Source organism: Pavona decussata, unplaced genomic scaffold, assembly GCF_977016875.1.
Source record: "Pavona decussata unplaced genomic scaffold, jaPavDecu1.1 SCAFFOLD_265, whole genome shotgun sequence".
Taxonomy (NCBI): domain Eukaryota; kingdom Metazoa; phylum Cnidaria; class Anthozoa; order Scleractinia; family Agariciidae; genus Pavona; species Pavona decussata.
This window is the reverse complement of record NW_028145667.1, coordinates 34,993-51,577: the sequence shown is the minus strand read 5'-3', so window position 1 is coordinate 51,577 and position 16,585 is coordinate 34,993. Positions and strand designations below refer to the sequence as shown.

Below are 16,585 nucleotides of genomic sequence, written 5' to 3'. Positions count from 1 at the left end.
GACAGAGACGACTGGCGTCTTCCCGTACGAGATCGTGTCAGGAGTGGAGAGGAGAAGAGAAACCTCCAGCTTGAGAACAAACGGACACAACCTAAAGAGAGAAAGCAAACCGCGGACTCACACCAGCCATCCAACTTTGCGTGAAAAAATTGTGGCAGAGACTGCCATGCTACGATTGGACTGCTGAGCCACATCCGGCGCTGCTCTCAACAGAAAAACTGACCCAACAGAGCGCACACCATTGTCTCCTGAGACTGAAGGATGCCTGCTACATCTACTCCTTTTACATTCTATGACATTTCATGAATTGTATATTTTTATATATTTTGTGTTGGAACCTGGAGTCGCTGATTAGTTGATTTACATTTAATTTCGGTTCGAAAGGCTATATGTCCAAAATGTTTGCAAAATATTTCCCATATGGTTGCTAGTCTTGTTTGCAACAGGGTCGACGAGCCCTGTGACGGTACAGAAGAAAGAAGGAAAGAAGGTGCCGTTTAAAATTACGCATTTCTTTAATATACTCATTTCGGAAGGTAAGCCTTCCTTTGCTTTGCCATTGAATTGCCTGCCTGGAATTTTATTGCTCAGCTTCCGTTTCTAAATATAAGTACGTCGAAAAATGGAACTTTTTGTTCATAATTCTCACTACTCTGCCGCTGTTAGTGCTTTCCGGTTTTTTTAAGCTAGCTTATTGTGGCTCGAATCGGCACATGTCGCGTACAACCGCTTTACCATCCCGTTACTGCAGCCTCAAGTCTTGCCCCCATTCCCCTTCCTCTCCCATAAAAACGTACTTTTTTCTACTTGACGAACAAGATCAACTTAATTTGTTCTTTCTCTTGAACTTTTTTTCTAGATTTGGATCCGTGTTTAGACGTAACTTGCGACTACCACTGTTTGTGTAAGGCTTTTGGACCTCATGATGCTCGTTGTGTAAGCGTTGACAGTTGTCCATCCTTCCAAGAACCAATCTGCTCTTCAAACGGCACTACATATGACAACAACTGCCTGTTTGAACAACAAATGTGTCTGCTGCAATTGAATTTTACAGTGCAACATCCTGGTAGTTGTGAAGGTATGTTCAGTTACAAGTAGGTTTAAGGACGATGCATGCTAATGAAGAAGTATTTTTGCACAGCTAATGATTATGCGGGAAAAACAGATCTTAGTATGGGATACTGGAATCCAGAAAGCAAATTGGGGGAAGCGGGACCTTTTTTAAAGATAATTAAGCAACAATTATTATTATTTTAAAAAAAAGACAGTAAAATGCAAAGCAATGTATGGCGAGTTTTTTCTTTTTCTTTCTTTTTTTTCAAATTGAAGCTTTATTTTCTCTTGAAAAAGCATGGTTACCCCCTAGTTTCCTTCTTGGGAGCCTAGGGTACTTGCTAAGTACAGTTCTGTTTTCTCCGCATAGTTTTAAACCGCCCAAAAAGATCCCTGTGTTGGTAGGCACCATCCATAGGAAACCCGAGTATCTCGAGATAAGCAGAACGTATGCGCAGTAACAAAAGAAGCCACCGTCCTTAATTCCACTTATGTCTTCAGAACACATTGGGCACAGAAAGATGTTTCAAACGAAACAAAAAAACATTGATCCAAACAACAACAGGCAAAAAGGGCCAAGAGAGTATCGCTGCTATGATATAACATTCTTAGTTTAAGACGCAGCATCATGTCATGAGGATGTGCTGTATTTTCAGCTATCAGGCTAAGCTATTTCTCACCTATGTTTATTATGACACCTCAGTTAACTTTTCCCTCAAACGTGTATTTGCGGTTTTGTATCGTATCAAAGGTATGTCCCTCTCGTTTACCGAACAGTGCCGACTATCATCCCAAAATTTCCGAAAAAAGTTCGAGTGATTCCAATTTCTTTCGAGACATTACAAACTCTGCTCTACCATACAAGAAAAACAACTTGTGAGGAGCTCCAGGGTATCTCTGTTAGCATAGCAGCTTATTATCTTCACAGCTATTGGCAAGTGATTACAAGTAATATTCACCCCTCATACGCAGGCAAAGATTAGCCATCTCAGCAGACTCAGATAAGACTTTTCTAAACGTTTCTCAGCTATCAGTTTTATTTACCCCATTGAGAACCTCTGTGGGATACATTGTTTGGTAAGATAAAAACAACTTCACTCAGGAGCTTGTATCTTAATACAACGGGCTGCATTCCGTTGAAAACATTCAAACATTTTTCAAAGGTATTCTCACACACTTCAAACTACAACTAACTTTCGTTGTTTTTCCAAAACGTACTTTTTACTGATAAGAGTAAAACGTACAGGTTTATGTCACTTTTACAGTTACTCGATTGAAAGCGAAGAGATAAGTAAAATGCACATGACTTAATAACTTAATACAATTAAATTGAAGGCCGAGGTTAACTTGTTGTTGTTGTTGTTGTTAGCCTTATTTAATTTATTGTTTCTTTGTGTGTATCATATATTTTATGTCCACTCATAAAAGCTGGTCTATGCCTTTTTTACAGGATTTCCATTTCAACACGGTCGCCGACACATGCCTCACATTCCATCTCTGGGGTACTCCCATTGCGAAGTAATTCGTTTCCAACCTTATGTTTTCTATCCTGACAAACCCATTGAAGTGCAGATTACTGTCAATCACATTGGTACCTCTGACAAGTCCTATGTCCATGATGCCACCGTTTCTTGGGTTGAACAAGTAAATAACCAGCAATTCACTGCCTGTGTGATGGCGGCTGGATTTAACGAACGACAATCCAAAGCTAACGTGACAATAGATTGGATGGGCTACCAGGGTGCTCCAGTGGGTGGTATTAGTGGAGAGACGCGCGTATCACAGTGGTGGACTGGGACGACTTGTGAGACCGTGAACTTTCCTTCGGTAAGTTATTTGCTCTAATGGTTGTTGAGCGGGATTTTACAATAACTATATATTTAATAATAATAATAATAATAATAATAATAATAATAATAATAATAATATATTTAATCACACATTTCACACATTTTTACAATTCATACTTTAAACCAAGCTTATTTACTACTAACCTATAAAGAATATAAAAATAACCTTGAATACAGCTTTGCTATCAGTTATTTACATGGCAAAACATTTTCGCCCGCAAAAAGCAGGTGCTAGTCGAGGCGGGCGGAGAAAAAGGGGGACAGCAGTCAGTAATAAATTACCTAAATAAATAACATGTACAAAGGTAAATACATAACATTTACAAAATCAACCACTTTTAATAAGTAAATTATAAATTATACTTAACTCATTGTAAAACTAAACTATTTTTTTCTTGAAACTAAACTAAATGAGATTTTCAGTATCGACTTTATAAATTAAACTGTGTATCGTTCCGATAGTTCGCTATTTTTTTAAGCAGTAATGAGCAGTGGTAACGAACAAAACGACACCGCTCGATATTAACGGATTTCTGTTGAGTTGCAACTATTGAGGAGTTATATATACCAACTTGAACAGCATACATGCTGGACAGCATTGATTTAATCCTTTTCATTACGTAATCAAAGCTTGGAAGGTTTATTTCACTAGGACTTTTTTCTCAGATTCAAAAGTTACAATAAGGTTAAAATTTTCACTCGTGACCACTTTTTGATGTAACCTCTATCAGACACGTATCACCTTGAGTGCTAGTCTCCTAATCTAACCTAAGCATTAACGCAGCAGTGAAAACACAACCCATTTCAAAACTGACACAAAGTGTTGCCTAAACTGCGATTTCAAATAAGTCAGTTTTAGTTTCGAGCATTCCGCGCTGCCATGGCACCAATGTCAAGTTATGTGGAATTAAAATGTCACGTGACTTACAATAAACGACGTCACGTAACAAAATGTCTTGGAAAAAGATCTTGACTTTCCAAATTTCGGTCTCGGTTGAACGTCGGTGTGTGAGACTGAAACTCATATATATTCCCTTATTCTTATTCTAAAAAAATGTGCCATTTTGCCACAGGGGACGTTTTCAAAGAGACCTTCGGTTTTTATTACCGCCGCTCACCACCACGCCGGACTGAAGAGAGATGCGGCAAGTGTTTGGTTGGAAGACGTCACGCGATCTTCCCTTAAAATATGTTTAAGGGAACTGCAAAATTATGCAGGTTCCCACGAAGACATTTACGTTGTAAGTATTCCAGATCCTTTTTATGGTCTTTCTTTAGATGTTTTGAATTCACCTAAAAGGATGTTTTCGTGATGGCGTCATAGCACTACTTCCAGGATTCTTCAGCTTTTTGTTTACTTGTGCTTATTAGAGCTATTGCTATTTACTCCCCGATGGGATTCCACAATTTGGATTTCCAGGTAAACGAAATGAATTCTCTTGCTTACAGTAAAATGACCCAGTTAGGAAAATCGACTAGCAGATTCATCATCCAATTCAATATTTATACTATCTTTTTTTATTATTATTCAACTTTAAACCGTGTGTTTCTTTACCCTAAACTCACTTGGTTTTGTCCCTCTTTCCTCTTTTGTAGAAATGGTTGGCATTTTCGTCGCTGCACAAGCCTCTCTTCTCAGAACTCAATTCAGTTAATTTTGCAAACTCTCAGCGTCCTCCTGCTGATTTCAATGACGCATTCTGCAAGGTCAGTGTGTTTGATTTATCATCAGTATAACATTTTTATTTCTCAGCACAACAATGCATGCAGCCCACTTTTTGGCTGTGTGTTTTGTGACCTGGCTTCAGGGTGGGAGCGAGGTTGCCGTTAAACCTGCCCCTAAGTGGTTTTCATGTGACAATGAAACTAGTGAGCAAAAGAAAAACGTGATTGTAGTGTGGTATATATCAAAACAAAGTCAGTTCCAGCTTTGCTTCTATCGAAATCCCAGGTCACTGGGTGCACAACTATAAAATGGGCTATAACAAAATCTCAAATGGGCTTAATTTTCTCCTGAAATTTCAGTATCATTAAAACCGAATTTCATTGAGTTTCCTTTTCCTTCCATTGTTAAGGGGCTAATCCGTTATAAACCTCTTGTTTTCTCTTAGGATATCCGCTTTGTTAAGGTGTATAAAAATGCTCCGAGTGTTTTTGTATCAGCAAATCATTCCTCCACTGGTGGTAATCAAGATCCTATGCACAATTCTATAGCACCTTGGGTAGAGGTAAGTCAACGACACCAATTTATTCTACTCTATATTCATTAATTGTTGTTATCAAGAAACAATTTTTTAAAATTGTTTAAAAAAGAAGAAAATTCCCTAATAGGCATTGAGAAATAATAAACACATCTTTAATTTTAACTGATTACGTCTGAAGTCCTCCATTCTCTTCAGACAAGGGTGGTTATCGTTAATACCTAGAACTTTTCCATGCCAGTGGCCTTTTCTTGACAACACTGCATCATACTACGAACCATGCTGAAGGATCGATGCTTTTTCTCCTGCATTCATCCACAAAATAAAATGTTGAAGCTAAATTAAGATAAGAATTTGAAGCTATAAAAAGACAAATCCCATCCTGTGATGAAAATAGTCTGTGGATAGCAGTGTATGAGTTCTGTCATCAATATCATCCAAAAGACTCTATCTCTCTCAGAAGTCGTAAAACCGAACTATCTGGAGCTCACTCACTCACTCATAGTTTACCTCAAGTGGCACAGTCATCAAGTTGCTTATTTAGTCGTGGCCACAAATACTAAATCAACGTGCAAAGTAAAGGACTGAGGCATAATTTAAATATTTTTGTTCTATTTCGCAGTACATCAACAGAACAGGAGCACGAATTTGTTTAAAGGAATTGTACGTGTCCAAGTATGATCCACTTTCTGTATTATACACTGTCTTGTCAGGTAGGAGTATAGAAATAGTTTATTGTCTAACTAGAGAAACCATTATTTTCCACCAAATAGGCAAATGGCAAGCAGTCCTCAAAAAGGTAGAAGGAAACCAATGGACTCTATACTAATCCAGATTTACCACCAGGTTCAACTTGTCCTTCAATAATTGTAAGCATAAACTGTATTATGAGTAGGTAGCAATGAAGAGACGCTCTCAAGTCGAATAACACTGTATTGATTCCTTCCAACCGGCGTCAAACCAATGCCTCAAAGGTGCTGGTTTGTTGATGAACCATTTTCTGTTACGGTACTTACTGTTACCCTAGTTTTTAGCCTTGTCAACTTGCCCGCTTTTTAAGAAAGCAGGGGTAGCAAGAGTAACATAACACACAGGTTTCGTTTAATTCCTGATTGAGTACCAGAGGAGGATCACAGCTAAATCGGAGGAAGTAAGAGAAGTTCCTAATGAATTTTACTTGATCTCCTTATGGCAGACATATGCAAACCAGGCTGGAGTTACTTCGGTGGTTTCTGCTACTTTACAAGCTCTGCATGCGCCTCATGGCTGACTGCTGAATCAAACTGTTCTGCAATGAGCTCAAATCTGGTAACGATTCACAACCAAGAAGAAAATGTGTACATTCAGCATCGCAATAATGGTGAACGAAGCTGGATAGGTCTAAATGATAGAAGTGTAGAAGGATCATTTGTTTGGACAAACAAGGAAGTAAGCAGTTTTAGGTTCTGGGCGCCAAGACAACCAAACAACTGGAGAGAGGAAGACTGCGTGCATACTCTTGGTGTCAAGCATGGTTACACTTGGAATGATGTGTCGTGTGATAACTGCTACAACTTCACTTGTTTCACAGGTGAATTTCTATATAGATTGATGTCCAGCATAACCTTTTAAATAGCACATTTCAGCCAGTCTATGATAGGTTTGTGACTGTAAAATAAGGGTTTTTCTAGTAACATTTATGATTTCGAAAATTACGTAAGGTAAAGAGTTAGGCCCAGTTCAGACGCCGAACTTTTCATGAGCCGAACTTAATTCAAATTAAGGTCGGCCCAAATCACGAAAATCCCGCCTTTTGATTCAGACGCCGAATTTAATTACCCGAACTTAATTTACTTGAAGCAAAACCAATCGAAATGTCAGCGTTGATTTTTAATTTTTTAGTTTTTCAGTATTTGAAATACGTTAAAATAATTTATGCATTAGGTTCGGCTCATGGAAAGTTCGGCGTCTGAATCAAAGCCGTTCCAAAGCCGAAATTCCTGGCTGAGCCAGGCGGGAAGAACGGCTGAGCCGTTCCAAATTGACACAGCCGTTCTCGATTGATTCAGACGCCGAACTTTTCATGTACTTAATTCGAGGTATTAGGTTCGGCTCATGAAAAGTTCGGCGTCTGAACCGGGCCTTATATAACTTCCCGACTGGTTCCCATGGCAAACTTGAAAAAAAAATAAGCTAACTCATATAACTTCTCAAATTCATTTAGCGGTGAGGCAGGGTGCTCAGCGTCTGTTAATGCTCCTTTAAATGTAAAGCTCGGAGTGATTTAAGGTTTACTCCCAGACGGACACTTATGTGCAATTGTAGCCAGATCTTACAGTTAGGGAGAAAAATTGCAAAAACAAATTATTCAACAAGGGAAGCAACTTGCTATAAAAATGTGCATAAATTATTTACTGAAAAATCCAAAAACTTTAACTGCGATCACCAACTACAGTGCGTATCATAACTGCGAGTTTGACAGTGAGTCTTGTCAAAAGTGCCGAGGCCGGGCACGTTCACTTCTTGGTGTAACTTTGGGGATAGAGAAACCTTCAATGGTTTAATCTTAAAACCAATTATACCAATAATTCTAACCTAAATTTTTTCAGTACATCACACACCTGTCAGTAATCATGCGCACCTTTATGGGACACTCCCCAATTCCAGTTCAGTTTTACTTGCTTGTGGTGATGATAGTGATAGTGATTAGAAGTATAACATCTCACTGGGAACTAGGATGATGATGATGATGATGATGATGATGACAATAATAGTTCATTAGAAATAAGGATTACGGCAATTTTCAATTTCATGACTAATATACTATCGTTTACTTTCCCGAAAATGTCTTAGATATAGACGAGTGTTCTACCAACTCACACAGTTGCGATGTCAATGCATCGTGTAGTAATGTGCATGGATCATACACATGTTCATGCCTAGCTGGATATTCAGGCGATGGGAAAACATGTACTGGTAAGCGAATTCCTTTGTCAGTTTACTTCATTAAGAATAAATATTGTTTATAATTTCTTGCACTGAGTACATAAGCTGTTTTTGTGTGCGTCAATATAGTTTAAGGGCTAAATCTAATTGCCCGATTTTCCGAATAAACGTTGATGCTTTGAGAATTTTTGCTGTTTGGAGTTATTTCGGGAATCTTCCCTTTAAGTAACACATTTGTCATTCGGAAACAAAAGGAATTTGCTTTTCTTTGTTACAAAGTTTAGGTTACATTTCGACAAAAAAAAGAAACGAACCGTTGGGTACTTCCTGAGTCCAGTACAATCATACGACCGGCGTTAAATTAATGATGATGATGATGATGATGATGATGACAATTTCAAATAAAGTTAATGGCAATGATATTAAATACCAATGTGCTAACGTTTACTTTTCCGAACATTTTGCAGATATAGACGAGTGTTCTACCAACTCACACAGTTGCGATGTCAATGCTGCATGTAGTAATGTGCATGGATCATACACTTGTTCTTGCCAAGTTGGATATTCGGGCGATGGGAAAACGTGTACTGGTAAGGGACTGCAAAAACCTTTTTTTTTTTTTTTTTTTAATTCTTTTACCTTACTATAAAAACTCAAGACGAACCACTTGTTATTCGAAAAATGTAATGTCAACGACCCAAAGCACTGCAGTATTTTTTATTCCATCAATTAATCTTTACACGAAGGAGGGGGTCAATTTACCTTCGTAAAGTCCGTCATGCCTTTTGCTCGTTGGTTCTACTTATGAGACTGAATTACAACTCGTAATGTATCTCACGAGGACTCGACGCCAAAAAGAGGACAGAACTAACACCTACAATTAATAGCTTTTGCATGTTACGATTTCTTTCGGATACGTTTTACGGCCTTCTCAAAAGTGTATTTGTGCAAGTCAACAAAGTCTGATCTGCAGAAAGTTTCAGAGGCTAAAATCCGATTTCCCGAATTTCCGAGGCACTGTTGGTGCTTAGAAAATACTTGCTGGACTTATTCCTGGTATCTTTACTTGAAGTGACACACTTGCCGGGTCGAAAACAAAAGGAATTTGTGTTATAGTATGACGAAAGTTTATATAAGTGACATTTCGCCAAAGAAACGAACTGTTGGGTGCTTCCTGATTCGAGTACATAAGGTAGTAACAGAAAAAAGAACTTCAGAGTAAACTTTCCCTATAATAATTTTATAAACAAAAAATTCATGTCTTTAAAGATAACCGCGGTTGTAAATTTTAAACAATCCACATCGACATACCGGGTGCTTCCTACTTTTTTATCCATCAGGCTAATTGACAAGCTAGTCTCCTTTTTTTACAGTGACAGTAAATTCCTTCTCTAGACCATTTTACTGTAAATCATTGAAGGAGTTTAACTCTTTCACTGTCTTCAAAAATTCTTCCATTTTGCGAAATAGACAATCACCTTGAAGCGAGTCGCATAGCTAAACCTTGAACGATGTTAATTTAAGTTTATTCTAAAAACAGTAAGACTACCTTTTTGCATTTCGACTCTTCAAACAACCATCGTCGGTTAGAGAATAAGTTAATTAGGTCTCTACACAGCGAAGGTCAGTGTTTTTATTAAAAAAAAACATTTATCTATACGGTCAAATGTGGTACAAAAAACCCTACTTAACCATCGTTAGCTCATGCTCGTATAACAGTCATATGCAGCTAAATGTATTGCATTCTTTTTTCACAGATATCGACGAGTGTGTCAGCGGTGTCCACGACTGTCACAGCTTTGCCTCATGTACAAACACTCTAGGATCCTTCAATTGCTCATGTGACCAGTCCCACGTAGGAAATGGAACACACTGCTGGCAACCGTCAGGTAAAATACGTCACATTGATCTCGCTACATTTCAATTAGACACTTTGAAAAGCATTTAACTTAAGGAAGAGCATTTTCATGTTTGGTTAGTCTTTCAAATCGCCAGAGTGTTTATACGGACGTGTAGCAAAATATATAAAACTTAACTTCTACGCAAATGAAATTAATAGTCTAAGCATAGTATCAACCTCATTTGTCGTTTGAAGCCCGATATCCTCAAAGTAGCATCAGAAATAGCCCCAAAGGATTGCCTTCGAACTCTGTTCCGTTCCATAGCACAGAAAGTTTCTCCTCGTTTCCGTAATCTTCGTTTTTTTCACATCCACTTAGTTGCGATTGAGTTGCAGAGTTATTTCAATATCCGTGAACCGGCCAAATTCAAAGGATCTCATCTCGAAAGTGCAAAAATACAAGCAAGATACTATTTTCAAGATGGCTGCCTTCTCTCGCTCTTTGTCAGATTGTGTTACGTCACATTTACGCGTGACCTCACTGATGTTTCTTGAAATGTAAGACGCTTTATTCCTAACAAGAGTAAAATATACCATTACATTTATGCCATTGCACATATGCCATTGATCGACACACTACTAGTATTATGCGGTATAGCTCCCACGACTCGGTCTCCCGTAGCTCAGAAGTAAAGCATCCGAATTACTTATCAGAAGGCCTTAGTTCAACTTTTGTTAGGAGCACTCGAATTTGTTTTTTCTTTTCCTAGTATGCCTGTGTCACTGACCGAATAATACATCTTTCTCAAGAGTTAAATATAAATTAGATCCTTAGATTTTCCGAGTAATAAAGACCGAAAAAGTCTTACAGAGGAAAAACAAATTTAGAAAAAAGCAGCAAAACAAACAACGAATGAAGACTAAGAACACAAGTTTAAACTCCTTACATTTACATTGATGCTTGTTCAGTATGCCAAACCAGTGGATCATGGATACTTAGACTCCGCACGAATCGATAATCAATTATCTAACAGTCATCAATTGATATGGACGGATCGATTGATCTCCTATCATCTATTTTTTTCATCGACTTTTTACCACGAAATCCAACTTTTAGCCGCGTGAAAGTCCGTGCCGTTGACCTCAGTTATGATTAGATCTGTGGGCTTGCGTGAACTTTGCTTGCAATTTAAAATCCCTTTAATATCTTCTTTGATTAATGGGAGCTAGCCCGATAGGCTAGCCCACACACCTTTAATCTTTAAATAAGCGAGGCGTTTAATCCAATTTTAACAAAAGGTAGGAGGCGCTTATTCGAGGAGGGGATGAAACAAAAGCAGCAAATGGCGTCTGCTCTCGCGCGCTACCGAAATCGTTGCGAGATGGACTTTTTTTATCAACATTGCCGGATAACATTTGGCGAAAACAACAACACACGTTAACCCTTGCATTGATAATATACAGAGGTGTTCATTAATAGTTTTAATAGCAGGACACTTCGTACATGTAATACAAATAAGCAGGCATGGAAATTGTAAGACATGACTTGGAATAAAAGAAACTTGTTTCTTGCGTTGTACTGATGGAGCCGAGAGCAATACAACTTTGATTCTGAATTTACCGTAGACTGCATAAAATGGTGCGTGATAAACGCAACAAACGCTATACTCCATCTTTATTGTATCAGCACTCAGTATTAGTACAGTGTTATGAAAACAATTGCAACCAAAGGCTGGATCGCGGTTATCTTTACAAGAATATAAAACTGTAAAAGAGGCTAGCTAAATTAATTATTAAAGTAAAGTACATCGCACTAAACTGTAAAATATTAGAAGCCCACTGATATTCACCAAGATAGAACGCTTAATGAAATTAGAATCCAGGCAGCCACCAGAAAGAAGCATTGTCCCCTAAAAGCTGCAGCTACGAACTAAAATTGATAACAGACAAGAGATTGTCTTTCGATAGCGTCCTCACTACTTTCAGATTAGTATAGTATTTCAATTCCTCTTGTTTTTATTATTATTATTATTATTATTATTATTATTATTATTATTATTATTATTATTATTATTATTATTATTATTATTTTCGACAAATTGTTCTAATCGCAGGCTTTTGTTTTTCCCTAGATCGAGATTGCTCATCGCTTTTGAAATCAGGCCATACTCAGAACGGAGTGTACTCTGTGAACCCAGACGGTAAAGGATACTTCAATGTCTATTGTGACATGCGCACTGACGGTGGAGGATGGACTGTGTTTCAAAGAAGACAAGACGGATCGGTGGATTTCTATCGGGGATGGAACGACTACAAAACAGGCTTTGGTCAGCTGACGGCTGAGTTCTGGTTAGGAAATGACAAGATCCACAGGCTGACGGCCTCTAGACCCAGCTCTTTGCGAGTGGAGCTGGAGGACTGGAACGGAGTTAGAGTGTATGCCAAATATGGCAGGTTCAGCATTGGTGATGAGCAGGCGCTGTTTCGACTTGATGTGAGTTTATATTCAGGGACAGCAGGAGATTCGTTAAAATCACACAATAACATGGCGTTTACAACAAAAGATAGAGATAATGACAGAAACACGGGTTCGTTTGACAATGAGAACTGTGCTGTGCACTTTACTGGTGCCTGGTGGTACAACAACTGCTACAGCTCCAGCCTGAACGGAAAATACGGGCAACGAACAGGCACTAAGGGCCCCAGTTGGAACAATTTTCGTTTTGGTGATATTAAATTCACCGAAATGAAACTAAGACCATCGTAGAAAGAAAGCAGGTATCGTCTTGAGGTGGGCTCATATTCTAAGACAGCGAGAATACATTAACCCACCATACCCAAATTCGCAATTATCCGATCAGAAGCCAGTCTACTATCCTGATATCCTACGATATTATCGCACGGTAGTATGGTGACTTTCAAGTAAAGTAATGTTACCGTACGATAAATTAAAAATGGGTTTGACCAGCAAAACAGAAACCTCATAATTTAAGATTTAGCTGGTGTTTTCCAGTCGTAAAAAGAGTAAAAACTTTCCCGCCAAAACTAAACTCGAGGGCGCTTGCTGAAAAGTTAGTTAATGACTAATACAATGGAGTCTGAGTTCCCAAATTTTTCGCTAAATTTGGATTTTGAAAATTTCGAAAATGAAACTGCAAGTAAAATTATTTTTCATTCATCAATTTTGCGCCGTTTGTTGACTCATATTGTTCTCCTCGCTGGCCACACGATAGAACGCCTGATAGATTTTTTTACCATGACTACTAAAAATATCACTGGATTTCGGACTGAATTTGGGTACGGTAAATACGTAATCATACCTTTTTGGTAAGCCTCGGCGGCATATTAGGGTCATTTGGTCTCGCAGTGGGTATTCTGGATCGACTGTGTCTCGCCAAAATACAAACCATGGCTCGACCAAACTCACCTGATATGCCGCCGAAGCGTATCAAAAAGGTACGATTAGGTATAAGTATCACTTTTGATAATATAACAAGGCGTTGAACTTCTCTAATAACTTAATCCAAGGAGTGCCTTTTTCAGAAATTCTAGTGCCCCTTTCTGCTTACTAGGGTTATAAGTTTTGAGAACCTCGTCGGTCGCAAAGTTGCTGTAAAGGCCATCCATGTTGTGCAAAAACGAGCCCGGTGACTCTTATTTTTTATTGCATTTTTTTAATATACGTAACATGATTACCAACTGGATAAAGTTTGAGATTTTTTTTATTACTTGCTCTTTTAAGGGGGAATCACCTTAAGCTCAAAAATCAAAACAATATTTTACCTTAAACGAGGCAAGAAGGGCTAATTTGAAAGCAAAGAAAAGAATATAAAAATAGAAGCCATTTTGGCATAAGGTTCATAATATAACTGTTACAGACAGTGTATACAACACTGGCGCCCGGTGATTTGGTAGATACCACACCTCTAATCTAAATGGAAAGTACTCACCAATTATAGGGAACCCACATAGAATTCCTTCAGAGAAGCTCTTTCTTTCAAATTCATCAAAATGATGAAATTATATTTAGGCCGCACTCGTATAAAGAAAGCAAGTTTTAATGTACAAAAATTTCAGAAAAGATGCAGTTTATTTTCACTGGGGTATTGTAGTAATTGCAAATAGTTTGTATGTGCTAACCCAGCCCTAATTAAGGTGTTGAGAGTAGTGTAAGGAAGGCTGAAATCCCGTGTGAGAATCTGCTTGCAACGAGGACGCATCTGGTGTCCAGACAGAACAGATATCCAAACACCGAGAAGCGGACTCAAACGAATCGGCTGCACGTCATTTATTCTTTTGTTTTCTTTTTTTCTTTTACCGAGTATCAAATCAGCTTGGAAGAGCAAAACAAAATTCAATAATTGAATAGCCAGGATCTCGTTTTCACAAACGCAAGAATCCTTCGCATGGAAAGGGATCAAAACTTTGTCATCACTGTGCTTGCATTAGGAAGGCAAACATATGAAATTCATTTGATGGTGCCGAAGGGGTAAAATTGTAACTGGGACTTGCCCTTTTACGTAGGGAATGGGATTTGATCATTAAATTTGAGATAAGAACAAAATTTAGGCTGCGAAATGGGACATGATCAAAAGCAATGCCCAGGGCCAATAATGCTGGCAAGGGTCGCCAATTGCGTAGTGTATGGCGTTCTACCAATTGACTAATTTTAAGTCTTAATTTAGGCTATTTGTTTTACTAATTGTCTTCCGTTGGTTATCAAAATGCTCCCCCAAAATTAAAAGCACAAATTATCATACCCTGAAAAACTTCACACGACGACTTTCGATACGCGTGTCAAATAGGTGGTTTGCATCGCCACCATGTTGGTGGACAAAACAAAAGAAATTTTGTTCAAAAAGTTTGCATAAAAATGGCAGTGAACTCTCAGAGGAGAAAAATCTTATTGTTCCTGTCTACCAACATGACCACCATGACATCACATGCAAACCATCAGTACAAGAGCCTGAACGGGTGTGGTGTATATTTGAGGTACAGACGTAGTTAGCTCCTAACTACTGTCTTTGATACTTCGCTAGATTTAGCAAAATACATAACTACTTTCAAACCAGGCACAGCAACTAGCAATAGAATATCACTTTTACTGGCCAATTAAACTTTTGGTAAACATTCTTCATTTTTAGTGTCGCCAAATTATATAATGCACTTCTTTTATACAGTAGGAAACGTTGATAATGTTCAAACCTTCTCTCAGCTTGCGAAAAACTTATTAAGTTACTTGTGAAAATTAGTTTTAGTAAATCAAATGTATTTCCTTAGTGGTTTTTTTTTTATACTTAATAGGCCCCCTCTGAATTCTGAAAACCAGCCATTGGGCTGAATAGAGTACCCTGCCGAAATGTGAGGGAATTAAATTATGATTATTTTTAACAATGAAGCCATGCATGTCTCTAAATTGTATAAGACCTGTCACGCAAAAAATAGTTCAGATTAGACTATAACTGTAATTAGCGTCAAATTTAACTGCAAACTGTGAGAGCCTTTTCGGTGTTTTAACAATTTAAAAACTGTTATCCACCTGTTTAGTTTTGAGACTAATTAATCTGATTTTGTAAAGCTTTCAGAATATCGTTACCAATAGAGCTTTTCAGTAAAGTGTTTCTTTATGTTCTGTGATTAGCCTTATATAAAGGGTATTAATATTTGGCTACAAATTAAAGTCTACGTTGGACCCAAGTGCTGTGTGCTCTATTTGTCTCAGCTCCTCTTCGCAGCCAACGAGTGCTTTCCCCCAGAGTTTGAAATTGGTTGCATCACGGGTCAAAAAATTTGTTAGCACAGAAATAAAGCTTACTTACAGTGAAGGTACCTTACCAGACTAATTAGTTTTCAATCAAATGGAAAAAAAAAATAAAGGATCCGGATACTCTTCTTTAGCCCATATAAAAAGCCACATAGTTTAGGAAAGGGCCAATATTTTTTTTATATTTTTTCAATCTCGAGGAAATTAATGAGGGGCAGTCGTCACGGGGGTGGGGGGGGGGGGGGGGTTATCAAGGGAAAGCACAATATGGTTCAAATCGCTTACGAATAGGTTAGGTTGATTTGTGCTTGAACGCCCTTTTTCAATCCACCTGTTCTCCTTCTTGACCTTATAGACTTAAGCAGTGACGAAATACATTACATTAGCGCGTACAAAATCTTTTTAGAGTTGTTGATTCCGCATGTTTTCCATCGTTTGTAATAAATAGAGTAGAGAATACTCAGTAAGTAGAATCAAAGGGCTATGATCAATTCCCATCTCACACACAATCACATAAAAGCGACTTGTTATTAAAGGGGCAGTGTCAATTTGAATAACGAAAAACCATATTTGTATTAATTGGAACATTAAAATAATGGTTCAAGTTTGTCAGAGAACAATAACCCCACAAGGGCACACAAACTGATATCAATCATTTTTGTCTACAGATGGCTTGGATGGAAATGGATTGCAACTTGAAAAAATTGGCCAGTTTTTTACAATTTCCTACTGTGAATTTTGGAGAAACTGCTGAAATCTGATTATAGTTTACTCTTCCACGGATAAATCATTTTATATTTTCCTCCCAGTGCTCTAAGAGCGATATCATGTTAAAGAAGCGTTTTTTTTTTTTGTCAAATATTTGAGCTGTTTTGGCCAACATACAGCAAAATCTCCCTGGCAGTACCCCTTTAAGGACACTTTCGTTGGTCCCTTCAATGTCAATGCTCCT

General features: G+C 38.0%; 1 protein-coding gene and 1 long non-coding RNA gene across 2 annotated transcripts in view; both read left to right on the top strand.

Moving 5' to 3' along the window:
* The window catches only part of LOC146455919 (uncharacterized), a 29,532-nt gene extending 16,803 nt beyond the window's left edge, over positions 1-12,729 (top strand). The window contains exons 7-17 of the mRNA XM_085093669.1: positions 860-1,078; positions 2,504-2,880; positions 3,977-4,144; positions 4,500-4,610; positions 5,015-5,131; positions 5,727-5,817; positions 6,300-6,674; positions 7,937-8,059; positions 8,497-8,619; positions 9,787-9,918; positions 12,002-12,729. Of these exons, the coding sequence (XP_084949795.1) occupies positions 860-1,078; positions 2,504-2,880; positions 3,977-4,144; positions 4,500-4,610; positions 5,015-5,131; positions 5,727-5,817; positions 6,300-6,674; positions 7,937-8,059; positions 8,497-8,619; positions 9,787-9,918; positions 12,002-12,636 (2,471 nt within the window). The 3' untranslated portion in view covers positions 12,637-12,729. The remainder of the gene's footprint in view (positions 1-859; positions 1,079-2,503; positions 2,881-3,976; positions 4,145-4,499; positions 4,611-5,014; positions 5,132-5,726; positions 5,818-6,299; positions 6,675-7,936; positions 8,060-8,496; positions 8,620-9,786; positions 9,919-12,001) is intronic.
* An 898-nt stretch (positions 12,730-13,627) lies between these two features.
* LOC146455918 (uncharacterized) lies at positions 13,628-15,716 on the top strand. Its single transcript, XR_014858921.1, has 2 exons — positions 13,628-14,677; positions 14,833-15,716. It is a non-coding gene; the product is annotated as an uncharacterized LOC146455918 (long non-coding RNA).
* The last annotated feature ends 869 nt before the right edge of the window (positions 15,717-16,585 follow it).